This window comes from Camellia sinensis, chromosome 11 (assembly GCF_055761805.1).
Source record: "Camellia sinensis isolate YWXY chromosome 11, ASM5576180v1, whole genome shotgun sequence".
Taxonomy (NCBI): Eukaryota; Viridiplantae; Streptophyta; class Magnoliopsida; order Ericales; family Theaceae; genus Camellia; species Camellia sinensis.
In genome coordinates this window covers 140,678,506-140,692,929 of record NC_138971.1, presented here as the reverse complement: position 1 = coordinate 140,692,929, position 14,424 = coordinate 140,678,506, and the positions used below count along the sequence as shown (strand labels likewise).

General features: G+C 35.0%; 1 protein-coding gene across 1 annotated transcript; it reads left to right on the top strand.

The window, feature by feature from the left end:
- The first annotated feature begins 10,500 nt into the window (after nucleotides 1-10,500).
- Nucleotides 10,501-12,883, top strand: LOC114286462 (acyl-CoA-binding protein). The gene is made up of 4 exons (XM_028229628.2): nucleotides 10,501-10,667; nucleotides 11,945-12,053; nucleotides 12,170-12,232; nucleotides 12,548-12,883. The coding sequence occupies exons 1-4, from the start codon at nucleotides 10,656-10,658 to the stop codon at nucleotides 12,700-12,702; spliced, it is 339 nt and encodes a 112-aa protein (XP_028085429.2). The 5' UTR covers nucleotides 10,501-10,655; the 3' UTR covers nucleotides 12,703-12,883.
- The last annotated feature ends 1,541 nt before the right edge of the window (nucleotides 12,884-14,424 follow it).

Sequence of the window (14,424 nt, the reverse complement as noted above, 5' to 3'; positions counted from 1 at the left end):
ACATTTACATTTAGTGAGCAATTCAAAACATAATCGTTATAATTTCGTAGACTGAACCTGTTCAGTTGTGAAATGAGTGGTGTAATGTAACACAAAATTCGCGCAAACCTGACTTCCTTGAGTTGACACATATTCCTGCATGTTTTGTATAACATTACAAATTTTTAATGGCATTATAAAGATTAATTTGCAATTTGAAACTGTAAATTTGGTATGCAGTTTGCAAATTTGGAATATAAAATGGAAAAAAAAAATTTACTTCATTCGGAAGTAGTTGTCCGAATTTTTTTTCAAATTTCGGAAGTTGAATGTTGTATAAGTTAACATTTTTCGGACAACAACTTCCGAATTTGTACATATTTTTCGGACAACAACTTCCGAAATTTATCACTTTATTCGGACATCAACTTCCGAAAATACATAATTATTTCGGTAGTACATTTCCGAACAAAATAACAAAATTCGGCTCTGGTTATCCGAACGACGCTGCGAAAAAAAAAAATTAAACTCACATTTCCTTCGCTCTGCGTCACATGAATACTTATTTGCTGATTTTGAGAAGACAAATCCTCCATCACAAATAAGTAATGAAGAATGAGGAAGGAAGAATGAGGAAGACAGCTTGTGGAAGGAGTGTGGAGCTTGTGCAAGGAGTGTACACTAATGAAGAATGGAGTAACTTTGGAGCTCTGGTATGGAGTAACGTGTGTGTGTGGATCATTTAGCAAAATGAGGAAGCAGAGGCATTGCAACGTCTGTGTGTGTATTGAGAGGATGTGTGTTTATTTGAATTGTGTGAGATGTCTATAATGGTAATTTTATTTAGGGATAAAATTGTAATAAAAATAAAATTCATTAAGTGTGTGCAAAGAGTGGAATTGGTATGTGCAAATAGAGGCTCCCGCTTCCCAAATGGTGTTCTAGCTTTTTGTAGCTGCCAGGCTGCGTCTTTGGAAGCTACAAAACGTAGCTTTTTGTTGGGTTCCTAAATGACCACTTAGTATATTAGTTACTGTATCAATTAATGATGTGGCATAATTTTAAGATATTTTTGATATTTTTAATTTGTATAGTGAGTGTGATCAACAATAATGTCATAACTAGTTATGGGGACATAATTTTTAAATGACAACACGTGGCCAAGGTGTCACCGAAGTACCAGCCGAGGTGCCACGTGTCTTGGTCATGACGCTGAGATGATCTTGGCTAGGCCGAGGTTAAGAAACCGAAATCCGGGATAAGCAGATAAGGGACAAGAGTCCTAGAATGAGAGAGGACTTCAGTTTGGGTAAAGATAAGACTCTTAGAGAGTTTATCCCAATCCTACTGGAAGTCCAAGATTAGCAGTAATCCTAAGTCTATTGAAGCTGAGCTTCTATTGGGACTAGGTTTGTGTTGGCTATAAAAGAGAGGCACTCTCATAGGTCTAAAGTATGCTTTTATGCTCTGAAGAGTGAGTTAAGCACTTTTGCTATCTTTGAGAGATAACTGTCTTGATCGTCGGAGTGCCCCCGCGTGGATGAACCACCTCCGAAATCTCTTCTTTTTGTGACAGGTCGTTTGGGCTTAATCTAGTCTGTCAATGTTCTCCAACTGAGTGCTTGATTGGCAGTGTGGTCGGAAATTAACACCTACACTAGTGTTAGTACACTAGTTAGTATACTAATTGGTGCATGTAGCACCACCGTATTGATTAAGGCAATAAACCCATCAACTTGTTTGGTTCTAATTTTCTGAAAGTTGAATATTTTTTTAATGAATTTTTTTAATATTTTAAGTAATTTTTTTTTACTTTTTAAATACATTTAACCTAGATGTACCTAAAAAGTAAAATATTTGTAAATTTTTTTAAAAAAAATCAATAAATACACAAAAATATAAATGTATGATTTTTCGTATTTCTTTTTAATATTTTGGTATTTAGTTAATTTTTCAAAGATTTTTTCACAAATATTATATTTTTTAATTGTATTTATATTAAGTGTATTTAAAAAATAAAAAATTTACTGAAAATATTAAAAAAATTCACTAAAAACAAAAAATATGAAAAATGAAAAAATTAATTTTTAAAAAATTAAATTTAAAAAATTGGAACCAAACAAAGTGACTTTTTCAGCAATGCTAAATATAAAATGTCTCATAAGAGATAGAGATTCATCTTTTGTGAAACATTTGTGTCCTATTATATATTTGATTCTATGTGCACTTGGACTTATTAAGGGGCTATTTGGGATCTCCCAAATAAATGACCTCTTTTTATTGAATTTTTTATTTTTATATTTTTAATGACTTTTTTTATAAATAAAAAAAAATTTATGTCATTTTTTCCGTACATCTTGTAGAGCAATCTAAAAAATAAAAAAACTCTGAAAATTTAAAAAAAAATTGAAAAGCCAAAATAAGTATAATTTTTTTTTTCTATGTTGACATATTCTTTTGTCTTTCATGAATTTTTTTAAAATTTTTTTTCTATTCACCTCATCAAATATAATCTAGAAACATATTTTTTTTTTAAAAAAATGTAAAAGTAAAACTTATTAAAAACGAAAATAAAATAATAAAAAAGTTACTTGAAAAAATAAATTCCAAACATTTACTAGACACAAATACTTCACGAAGAAAAAGTTATTTGGTGGTCCTGAAACACAACCACGTGATGTCCCAAACTATTCTAATTAGTTAAAAAAATAAAACTCACGACTTTTTATTGAATGATTAGAAAATAATAATAAAAACATAATACATAATAATTAATGAAAAGTACAAATATATAATACTCTAAAAATAATTATTCCTCACAAAGAGTGAGTCTCATACCCGAGGACACATTTATGTCTCGTCTCATTTTACGTTTTGTTATCTGTCTACATATATGGTACGTTGTTAAATTTTAACAGATAAGTTTATTGTTTAAAATTGTGAAATTAAATAAATAGATTTATAAAGAAAATAAATTATATATCAAGAACATATATTGATAATTACAACTAAATTTCAACAGAAATACACAAAAAATAATAAAGAGTAAAGAGACAAAACCGAAGTCTGTACGAAAGGAGTTTCCTTAAAACAGATTTCGCCGCCTCACGGGTCGAGTGCTTGAGGAAACCCGGCGTCCGTCTCTCAGGATACGACGGTCAAAACCAGCTACGGCAGAAGCACTATCTGTCTAGCTTAGCGAACAAAACAATGGCAGCACTCTCTCACAATAGGAACTATCAAGCAAACTGACTTGTAAAATGGAAGCAAAAATTTTCTATCTTGAAACTTGACAGGAGGGTCTCAATTTATACATGTATAGGGGAGAGAGGAAAAGCCTCCAGCTTTTAAGGCTAGTCATTAAAACACCAAGCATCCATAGCCCCTTTCCACAAAATGAAAAGTATGGATACCCAAAGGATTCACACCCTTTAGCCAAGAAAAAAGATTTAAATACTCTTTAAAATCCTATTCATGAAGCAATTTCTTGGCAATTTCTTATTCAAAACCCAATGGTTTTTGGCTCACTTGGACCCAACAAAAAAAATGGTTAGGACCCACTTTAATATTTAATTAAAGTCACCACACTTTAATATTAAATTAAAGTCCCCAAAAATCATTTTTTCCAACAATCCCCCACATGAATAAAAATTGACCGAATGACTCAACAAACGGACAACGTTCAACAATAAAGACTCTGAGAGAGAATACAACAGACTAACCTCGACATCAGAGAAGGTAGCTTTTGGCTTTGAACCTCTCCCAGTGAAAACCTATCGAGTTTACTGGTAGATCAGTGAATAAGACATCTTGAACTGCTCTATCGTTTATGTAAACTGAGACAATAGATCTCACACGGGAATTACTCCTACCACCATTATGTTCTCACTGGTGTGCCCTGTGTGGCCCTGGACACTAGCCTGGTTCAGCAAGTGGTTTCAAAGAATATTGGCCTACCCAATTCTTCTAGAAGCGGCCCCACTTCAAACTCACATAGATGACTCTACTAAAGTATCCTGCAATACTTAGCTCAACAGCTTAACACATAAGAGTCATTAAAAACTAAGCTTATCCTCTACACTTGCAAGTATCACTAATAGAAGGAATGGCTGGAGGTTTAACCTCCTCAGTGACATACCACCGTGACACGCAATTAGGTTGTCCCATTGAACCTAGATCTTGGGATCTCCAGTCAACTAGGTTGGGTTTCCATTCCGGTAACTTCCAAAAGCCTTAACCCCATTCCTTTTGACGACGTTTCGACTAACACTCGACTTAACCCTTTGGTTAGCGGATCCGCATTGTTGTCCTTAGACTTTACATAGTCTAAAGAGACAACTCCATTCGAGAGTAGTTGTCGTATGGAATTATGTCTACGACGGATATGTCTAGACTTTCTATTATACATATTACTCTGTGCCCTACCAATTGCAGATTGACAATCACAATGAATACAAATAGCTGGCACAAGTTTAGACCAACGTGGAATATCTTCAATGAAATGGCGAAGCCATTCTGCTTCTTCCGTTGCTTTATCCAAAGCAATAAACTCTGATTCCATCGTTGATCTAGATATACACGTTTGCTTGGAAGATTTTCAAGACACGGCTGCCCCACTAAGAGTGAACACATATCCACTAGTGGACTTTGAGTCCTTTATATCTGATATCCAATTCGCGTCACTATATCCTTCAAGCACCGCTGGATATCGAGTATAATGCAGCCCATAATCCTGAGTGTAGCGTAAATACCTTAACACCCGCACAATGCCCTTCCAATAAGAAGCATCAGGATTACTTGTGTATCTACTAAGCCTGCTAACCGAGTAAGCTATATCTGGCCTAGTACAACTCATCAGATACATTAAACTTCCAATTACCCGAAAATATTCTAAATGAGAGGCACTCTCTTTATTATTCTTGGTAAAGTGTAGACTTAAGTCTACAGGTGTCGATGACACACTCGTATCTGATCCACTAAACTTCTCAAGTATCTTATCAACATAATGAGACTGAGAAAATACAATTCTACCAGAGATTCTGGTAATCTTAATTCCCAGAATAACATCTGCAAATGCCCATATCCTTCATGTCAAATTTAGAGTTTAACAACTTCTTGGTAGTTTTGATCGTTTCATCGTTACTGCCTATAATGAGCATATCATCAACATATAGACACAAAATGACATAACTTCTGTCAGTGTCTTTGACATAAATACACTTGTCACATTCGTTGATTCGAAACCCATTTGACAACATTACATTGTCAAACTTCTCATGCCATTGTTTAGGTGCTTGCTTCAAACCATACAAAGATTTGACAAGTTTACAGACTTTCTTGCTTTGTCCTGGAGCTGAAAACCCTTCAGGTTGCTCCATGTAGATTTCTTCATTCAAATCCCCATTTAAGAAAGCTGTCTTTACATCCATTTGGTGTATCTCAAGATTGCACAAAGCTGCTATCGCAATCACTATGCGAATGGATGTTATCCTAGTTACAGGTGAGTACGTATCAAAGTAATCCAGGCCTTCTCGTTGCCTGTACCCTTTGATAACGAGCATCGCCTTATACTTGTCAATAGACCCATCGGCCTTCATCTTTCGTTTAAAAATCCATTTGCAGCCTAAAGGCTTACAACCTGGAGGTAAATCTACCAACTCCCAGGTGTGGTTCTATAAGATGGAGTCAATCTCACTTTTGATCGCTTCTTTCCATAAAGGACTCTCAGGAGAAGTCACAGCTTCGTGGAAAGTTTGAGGTTCGTTCTTAACCATATAAGTCAAGAAGTCTGGACCAAAAGATTTGGATGTCCTAGCCCTTTTACTCCGTCTGGGCTCATCTAAAACCTCAATTTGATCGTCACCTGGATCATCAACATGATCATCCTCACTAGCAAGCTCATCAAATTGCTCCAAAGACCTTGGAACCCCTGCATGGGTTCGGCAAGGAAAAATGTCTTCAAAGAAACATGCATTCCTTGACTCCATGATGGTATTCCTGTGTATGTCTGGAATTTCAGACTTATGAACAAGAAACCGATATGCACTACTATTATGTGCATAACCAATGAATATACAATCCACAGATTTTGGGCCTATCCTAACCCATTTGGGTGTAGGAATCGCCACTTTTGCAAGACACCCCCACATTCGTAAGAATTTATACGAAGGCTTAACACCTTTCCATAACTCATACGGCGTCTTGTTCACCTTCTTCTGGGGTACTTTATTCAGAATGTAATTTGCAGAGAGAATTGTTTCCCCCCACAAGTTCTGTGGCAATTCAGAACTTATCAACATTCATTCATCATTTCCTTTAGCGTCCTATTCTTCTGCTCAGCAATCCCATTAGACTGAGGAGAATAAGGCGTCGTGGTTTGGTGGATAATCCCAGATTGAGCACAAGTCTCAATAAACGGAGATTCATACTTACCACCACGATCACTTCTTAAAGCCTTAATCTTGCGGCCTACTTGATTCTCAACTTCATTCTTATAAAGAACAAACTTGTCAATCGCCTCATCTTTGCTTTTGAGCAAATAGACATAACAATACTTAGTGCAATCATCAACAAAAGTGATGAAGTACTTATTGCCACCACGTGATTGTATAAATTTTAAGTCACACACATCACTATGCACTAAATCCAACGGTTCTGAACTTCTTTCAATAGAATGAAACGAAGATCTTGTCAACTTCGCTTCAACACAAGTTTCACACTTGTGTTTCGGATTAATCTTAAAAGATGGTATGTGATCTAACTTGATTAATCTACGTAAAGATTCAAAGTTCACATGTCCTAGTCTACCATGCCACAAATTGGAAGACTCAAGCATGTAAACAGAAGAAGATGCACCTTTATTCATCTTTGGGATAACAGTCATAACATTGAATTTAAACATACCCCCCAACATATAACCCTTACCCACATACATTCCGCTTTTGGTAAGAACGACCTTGTCGGACTCAAAAACCATGCGAAAACCATGTTTACTAAGAAGAGACCCTGAGATAAGATTTTTACGAATGTCCGGAACATACAGAACTTCATTCAAGGTCAGCTCATTTCCTGACGTCAACTTCAGGACCACCTTTCCTTTCCCCTCAACCATCGAGGTAGCAGAGTTTCCCATAAACAACTTCTCACCGTTTGTAACCGGTTCGAAAGTTGTAAACAGTTTCTGCTCGGAGCAGATGTGGCGTGTAGCCCCAGTATCAATCCACCATTCTCTTGGGTTTGAACCCACCAGATTCACCTCAGAGACAACGGCAGACAAGTGCATATCATCCTCCTCATGAGAGTGCTCTTGTAAGTCTCCCATATGAGCACGAGGTTTGGTCTTGTATGGCTTCTTCTGCTTGCGGCAGTCACTAGCCCGATGCCCCTCGTTACCACAGTTATAACACTTCCCAAAGAACCGATAACCAAGTTCCTGCGACTTGTAAGCCGACTTCTTTGCAACACCACCCCTTGGCCCCAACTTAGAGCTCTTGTTCACAGGGGGCTTCTTCCTTATCCCAGAAGATTTGCCATGCTCAACGACATTGGCCTTTACTGAGGAGGTACTCCCTCATTTCTTTCTATTATCCTCTTCAATCCGGAGTCGGACAACCAGCTCTTCAACAGACATTTCCTTACGCTTGTGCTTCAAGTAATTCTTGAAATTCTTCCAACCATTGGGAAGTTTCTCAATGATCACAACAACTTGGAATAACTCGTTCAAAGGCATCCCCTCAGCATGAATTTCATGCAAGATCACTTGGAACTCCTAGACTTGGCTTATCACAGTTTTAGAATCTACCATTTTAAAATCAAGGAAACGGCCAACCACAAATTTCTTTGCCCCGGCATCCTCAGTCCTGTACTTTTTGTCCAGAGATTCCCATAATTCTTTTGCTGAGCTCTTGGAACAAAACACACTATAGAGTGAGTCTGCCAAGCTGTTGAACACATAGTTCCGGCAAAGATAGTCTGTCTGCTTCCATGTGTCAAGCGCCATGACTTTCTGCCTGTCAGGCTCATTCTCTGCCACGACTGGAGGATCCTCACTCAAAACCTTGGCAAGGTTTAGCGTGGTCAATTAAAACAACATCTTTTGCTGCCATCTCTTAAAGTTTTTCCCAGCAAATTTTTCTGGGCGCTCATGGTGACTAAGCGGTCCTCCCGGAACAGCAGGAGTAACACCAGGGTTGACCACAGAGATCACAGCAGTAGGGGTTGGCAATCCAGTTGCCCCGGGGTTCAAATCCCCACTAACATTAGCAGTAGCAGCAGCATCAATGATAGTTTTCATTTCTGAAAATTACACCAGAATATCACTTCTGTGTTTCCAGAAATTAAACTTAACCCTTAGAAAATCCATTAGAAGAAAAATTAATTCAAAAATTAGTCTCACCACAAAACCTACAATCGAACATGGTCAAGAAAGTTCCTAGGAAGACTGGAGGGGTCACATCGGTCCCACTTAAAACCCAGTTAACCTTTTGACAAAACTTTTAAGAGCATGTTGACTCCTAGTCCGTGATAAACAAATTAAGAATTAAATTTTCTTAAGGATGAACTAGGTTAAAGCAAACCAGGGTCCAAAACTTTTACAAACAATGTAAAACCATTGCTACAACAATATAAGCAAATAAAACTTGATACTACAAATTGGTAAGCAAATCAATTACATCTCAAGCAAAACATGCTTCAAACATTTTTGTTTTTACATCCCAAATTCTATTCATTTGGTTTTATATTTGTTTTTCACATTGGTATCCCTACAAAGAAAGTTAGTAGCAAACCACAACAAAATACAAACAAATAATCTAAAAAATTTAATTATAATAAATAATTGAAACCATCTAACCAACTATTAATTATATAAGTAACCAACTAATATAAGGTACCAAAACAAAATACAATTTGTAACTTCAAAATTAAATTACAACTTTAAAATAAAGTTCAATACTCATGAGTCATTAATGAAATTAATTCATAATAAACATTTAAACTAATAACTCCAAATAGATAAGTCAAATTCAAAGTTAATGCACCCAATTAAATAATTCAGATTAATGCACCTAATTAAATAATTCAGATTAATGCACCCAAATAAATAATTTAGATTAATGCACCCAATTAGATAATTTAGATTAATGCACCCAATTAAATAATTCAGATTAATGCACCTAATTAAATAATTCAGATTAATGCACCTATTAAATAATTTAGATTAATGCACCTAATTAAATAACTCAGATTAATGCACCAATTAAATAATTCATATTAATGCACACAATTAGATAATTTAGATTAATGCACCCAATTAAATAATTCATATTAATACACACAATTAGATAATTTAGATTAATCATGTACACAATTCATAAAACTCTATAACTCCAAATACATTAAATTATGTAATCTAACCTGGAAAATAATAAGCATGTAACAAATTGAGACTAGAATAGAATTAGCATGTCAAAATTACAACATCCATAAATTATATTTTATAACCTTAAAATTCATGCAAATCATGGTAGGGAAATGATGAACCATACGCATAAAACAATATCATACTAATACAATTAAGTATGCAAATTATAATAGAACATTCTAATTAAACTAAGCAATTAGAGAGTACCATTGCATAATTTACAATTATTGAAATAGTGAGCAATTCCGCAACAATTCCTAGTAACATTATACAAAGCTAACCTAATAGTCTATATAAATCTATTCGATCAATTTCATAGAAAAGATATATAAAATCTGTTTTAAGCTTGTTGTTCTTAATTGTGAAATTAAATAAATAGATTTATGAAGAAAACAAATTACATACCAAGAACATATGCTGATAATTACAACTAAATTTCAACAGAAATACACAAAAAACAATAAAGTGTAAAGAGACAAAACCGAAGCTTACACGGAAGCAGTTTCCTTAAAACAGATTTCGCTGCCTCACAGGTTGAGTGCTTGAGGAAACCCAGCGTCTGTCTCCCAGGATACGACGGTCAAAACCAACTACGGCAGAAGCACTATCTGTCTAGCTTAGCGAACAAAACAATGGCAGCACTCTCTCACAATAGGAACTATCAAGCAAACTGACTTGTAAAATGGAAGCAAAAATTTTATATCTTGAAACTTGACAGGAAGGTCTCAATTTATACATGTATAGGGGACAGAGGAAAAACCCCCAGCCTTTAAGGCTAGTCATTAAAACACCAAGCATCTATAGCCCCTTTCCACAAAATGAAAAGTATGGATGCCCAAAGGATTCACACCCTTTAGCCAAGAAAAAAGATTTAAATACTCTTTAAAATCCTATTCATGAATCTAACATCATGAAGCAATTTCTTAGCAATTTCTTATTCAAAACCCAATGATTTTTGGCTCACTTGGACCCAACACAAAAAATGGTTAGGACCCACTTTAATATTTAATTAAAGTCACCACACTTTAATATTAAATTAAAATCTCCAAAAATCATTTTTTCCAATAAAGTTTTGAGGTGGCAAATTATGGGTGGACACTAAATAATTTTTCAACCTAACGATCCTGTGCGTTACTCAGATTTTAAAATCTCTAGTCTCTGTCTCTCTCTCAATCTATGAATATAAATACGTTTCCACACACGACATTGTTACACGCCTCACAGTAGTATCGAGCGAGCGAAGCAGATTTGGAGTATGGGTTTGAAGGTTTATTTACTATAATACTCTCTCTTACGTGATCGAATCAAATTGTTCAATTCTAGGCTATTCGTATCTTCATTTTTAACTGTTCTATATCACTCCTCTTTACTCGATTTTGATTAATTTCTGTGTTTCTGTTTCTTTTCTTTTGTTTATAATTTTCAAAAATTTATTTCACATCCATTTTTAAAAACACATCTACCTGGTCATCCTCCCTGACGTCTCCCGGACATTTGACCGGTCGTCTAGCCAGTTGACAGGCTAGTTGACCGGAATAGGAACAATGTTCGTGTTTTTTTTTTTTAATATTTTAAATAAAAAATATTTTCAGAATTAATTTTTTTTTTTTAGCTTTGAATAGAATTTTGGGTTGTGTGTTTGGTTATAAGTTGTAAGTTTTTGAATCAAATATCATATGTTACATCACTAAATTCAAACTCAATTCAAAACTGTTTTCAAAACTTATAACCAAACAAATTTTTCACACTCAAATCATAATTACAAAACTCACAAATTTAAAATACGACTCTATTATCAAATCATAATTCTAAAATTCTACCAAACACTACTTATAATTTCCTTATGGTTTCCCAAACGGAGTGTTTTTTGGGTTTTCATAGATCCGTTCTTAGTTTGATTAATAATTCTAATTCATTGTAGATCTTCTCTTGATTAGAGAGAGAGAGAGAGAGAGAGAGAGAGAGAGAGAGATATAGATGCATATGCATATTATGTACATGGATATTTTAGTGGACATAGGCAATTTAAGTTTTTTTTGCTCTATCAGTTTTTCCTTGAATTTTTAACTCATTGAAAGGGCAATCAACTTTGTTGCTAGTTTATCATATTGATTTATAATCTTTACTCATGGGTAGAGAGAGACTTCGTTTTTATGTTTATATTGTGTTCTTGGCATGCTTTTCCTTTATGGTTTTGATGTTGCAAACCAAACCACGCCTTAAGTCTGCAAATTCTTGACATTATGTCAAGCCATTTCCTTTGGCATCTTACACGATAAACCTGCTGATTGGAACTAATTTTAGCATATATCTAAGGAATGCCAACACCCTTTCGTAATTATAAATGAACATTTTCTTGGTGTGGTTGGCCTTCTCAACTTTTTTTTTTTGGTCCCTAGATCTTTTGATCTCTTTCTAAGTATCTATATCTTCGTAATACATTAAAAAATGCTCCGCTTACGAGAGCGGTGTGAATTTCAACTCCTACAGTTTTTTCAGATAAGCCACTAACATATTTATATCAAACATTTTTGGGCCCTGCAGGAGGAATTTGAGGAGTATGCTGAGACCCTGCCCGAGAGTACTACCAATGAAAGCAAGCTTATTCTGTATGGATTGTACAAGCAAGCCACTGTCGGACCAGTGAACACTAGTTAGTATTTTGCTCCTGTTAAATATGTCTCCTATAATATTAAACAGTTTGTTTTAGTTGCTTATTTTTTTTTATTGTAATTCAATCTTAAATTGCTTGCTATATCTGATCTATAGGCCGTCCTGGTATGTTCAACATGAGGGACAGGGCAAAGTGGGATGCATGGAAGGCTGTTGAAGGTATTGGGTTGAGATATTGAGTTATGGAACAAAAGTTACGTTTGGTTGTGTTCTTGTATTCTGTTTTTATTTTCCTGAAAATACGAAAAGCTTGGTTGGCAAGTTATATGAAAACCAACTTTTTGGAATGTTTTCAAATCTTCAAATTCTGTTTTTCCACAACAACGAAAACACTCGAACATTCCATTGTTTTTGTTTCTGAAAACACAAAAAATGAAAATAAAGAACATGAAAACACAATATGATCAAACATTGGTCTTTTGCGTGCTTGAGTTTATTTGGCTCCTCACTATAATTTTAACCCGTGCGTGGCAGGAAAATCGAAGGATGAAGCAATGAGTGATTATATCACCAAGGTGAAACAGTTGTTGGAAGAAGCTACTGCCTCTGCTCGATTTCAAGAACTTGCTGTGTTTCTTCTTGATAACTTTGGTTCGTGGAAAAAAAAAAAAAAAAAAAAAAAAATTTGATGGAAGATAACAATAATGAACATTGTAGTTTTATCTACTAGTACTGTATCCTTTATGAATTCTGTGTGCGTGGATCAGGTATATTAGGGTTTAGTGGACATGGATCATAGCTATTCCTGAGTGGTGTGGTGAAATTCTGGAAAAATTCTTAATATAGACTTTTGGAACATCTTTTGTCTTCCTTCACTGTCCCTGTCTGCTTGATTGAAATGATGAAATGCTCTAGCTTGTGTTGGAAATGTGTTATGGTTATAAATTCTGGGTAAAATCAGAATTTTTTCTTAAATTCGGTCTATTTTTTAGGTGGGCCTCGTGCGTCGATTTTTACGGGTCAAAGTGGTAACGCGTTCTATGCCGCGCTGTGATTCACGTGGTATATTTGGTTGCTCAAAACCATTACCGAGTGAATGGGAAATTGAAGCCAAAATGTGCTCCATGGAAATGGAGTATTGGTGGAAATTTCTTAAGGTTGTAAAATGGCTTGTCCCACATTGATTTGGTGAAAGGTTTTGAATGGGTTTATAAGGCTTGGGTTTGGTACTTGGGGTGTGCCCCAAGGAGTATTCAAGTGTTTTAAAGGGAGAGGTTATGGGCTAGACCCATTGGACCCAAAAATCACCACCCGCACACGCCGTTGTGCGGGCGAGCTGGGCTGGGCTGGACGCGGGTGCGTAGTGTGAGGTCGGGCCCTGACCCAATACTAATTTTTTTTGAGCCAAAAATATTTGAATTTAATTTTATTTTTTGGTAAAATAAAATCCATAATTCAAAATTAAACTGGTTTGGTTTTACTGTACATCCAAACAGGGCTCTTCCCGAAATAAACCAGCCTGGTATTATTGCACACCCAAACAGGGCCCTTCCCGTTTTGTTATCTGTTTGAAATATAACCCAACAGATTCAATTTTGTTTGAATTCAAAACCAACAGGTTTCATACCCTGTTCAATTCAAAACCAATAGCCACATTTACATCTATAAATAGACTAGCCTCCCATTTGTATTTGACTCAAATTTTCGTCCTCCATCCTCTGATATAAATCTCTGCATTTTGCTGCATTTATTTTCTGAAAGAAAGAGTGTAAACACTTAGTGTGTTGGTAAGGCAAACAATTTGTAGTGCTGCTATTGTTTGTAGTAGATCATTTCATCCTGGGAGACAGACGTCCGTGGAGAGGACGAATCTGTCTTAAGGACACAGTGTCAAACACTGGACTTGATCAAATTATAATTCGAAAAAATTAAATCAAGTAAGTTATTTAATTTATTTTCAGTGTTTTATTATTTATTTAAATCAGATTTTAATTTTGTTTTTATAACAAAATAAAATCTGTTTTTATTTATTTATTTTTATTTTTATTTCGAGTTTGATTTTTGTAATCAAACAAATTCTCTCCTTTCCTTTATTTCTTTATATTCTGATTGTTGTTTAGTACACAACAGAATTTAATTAATTTAAATACAGTGAAGTTTGTCCAACAATCTAACAGCTTGTACTCCTCTTTTTCACTTTGTTTTTATTTTTATTTTTTTTTTAAGTGGTCTAGTATGCAACTAAAATCCATGATTTTTTGCTCTCAATTTCCCCGATTTTAGAACTCACAAACTGATTCTTTTGGAATGCCGTTTGATCGCACAATTTCTTTCTAGAAACATTTCACAGAACCATAATGTCACACTAAAATTTTTCTAAGGCTCTGTTTGTTTCACTGGATATAAAATGA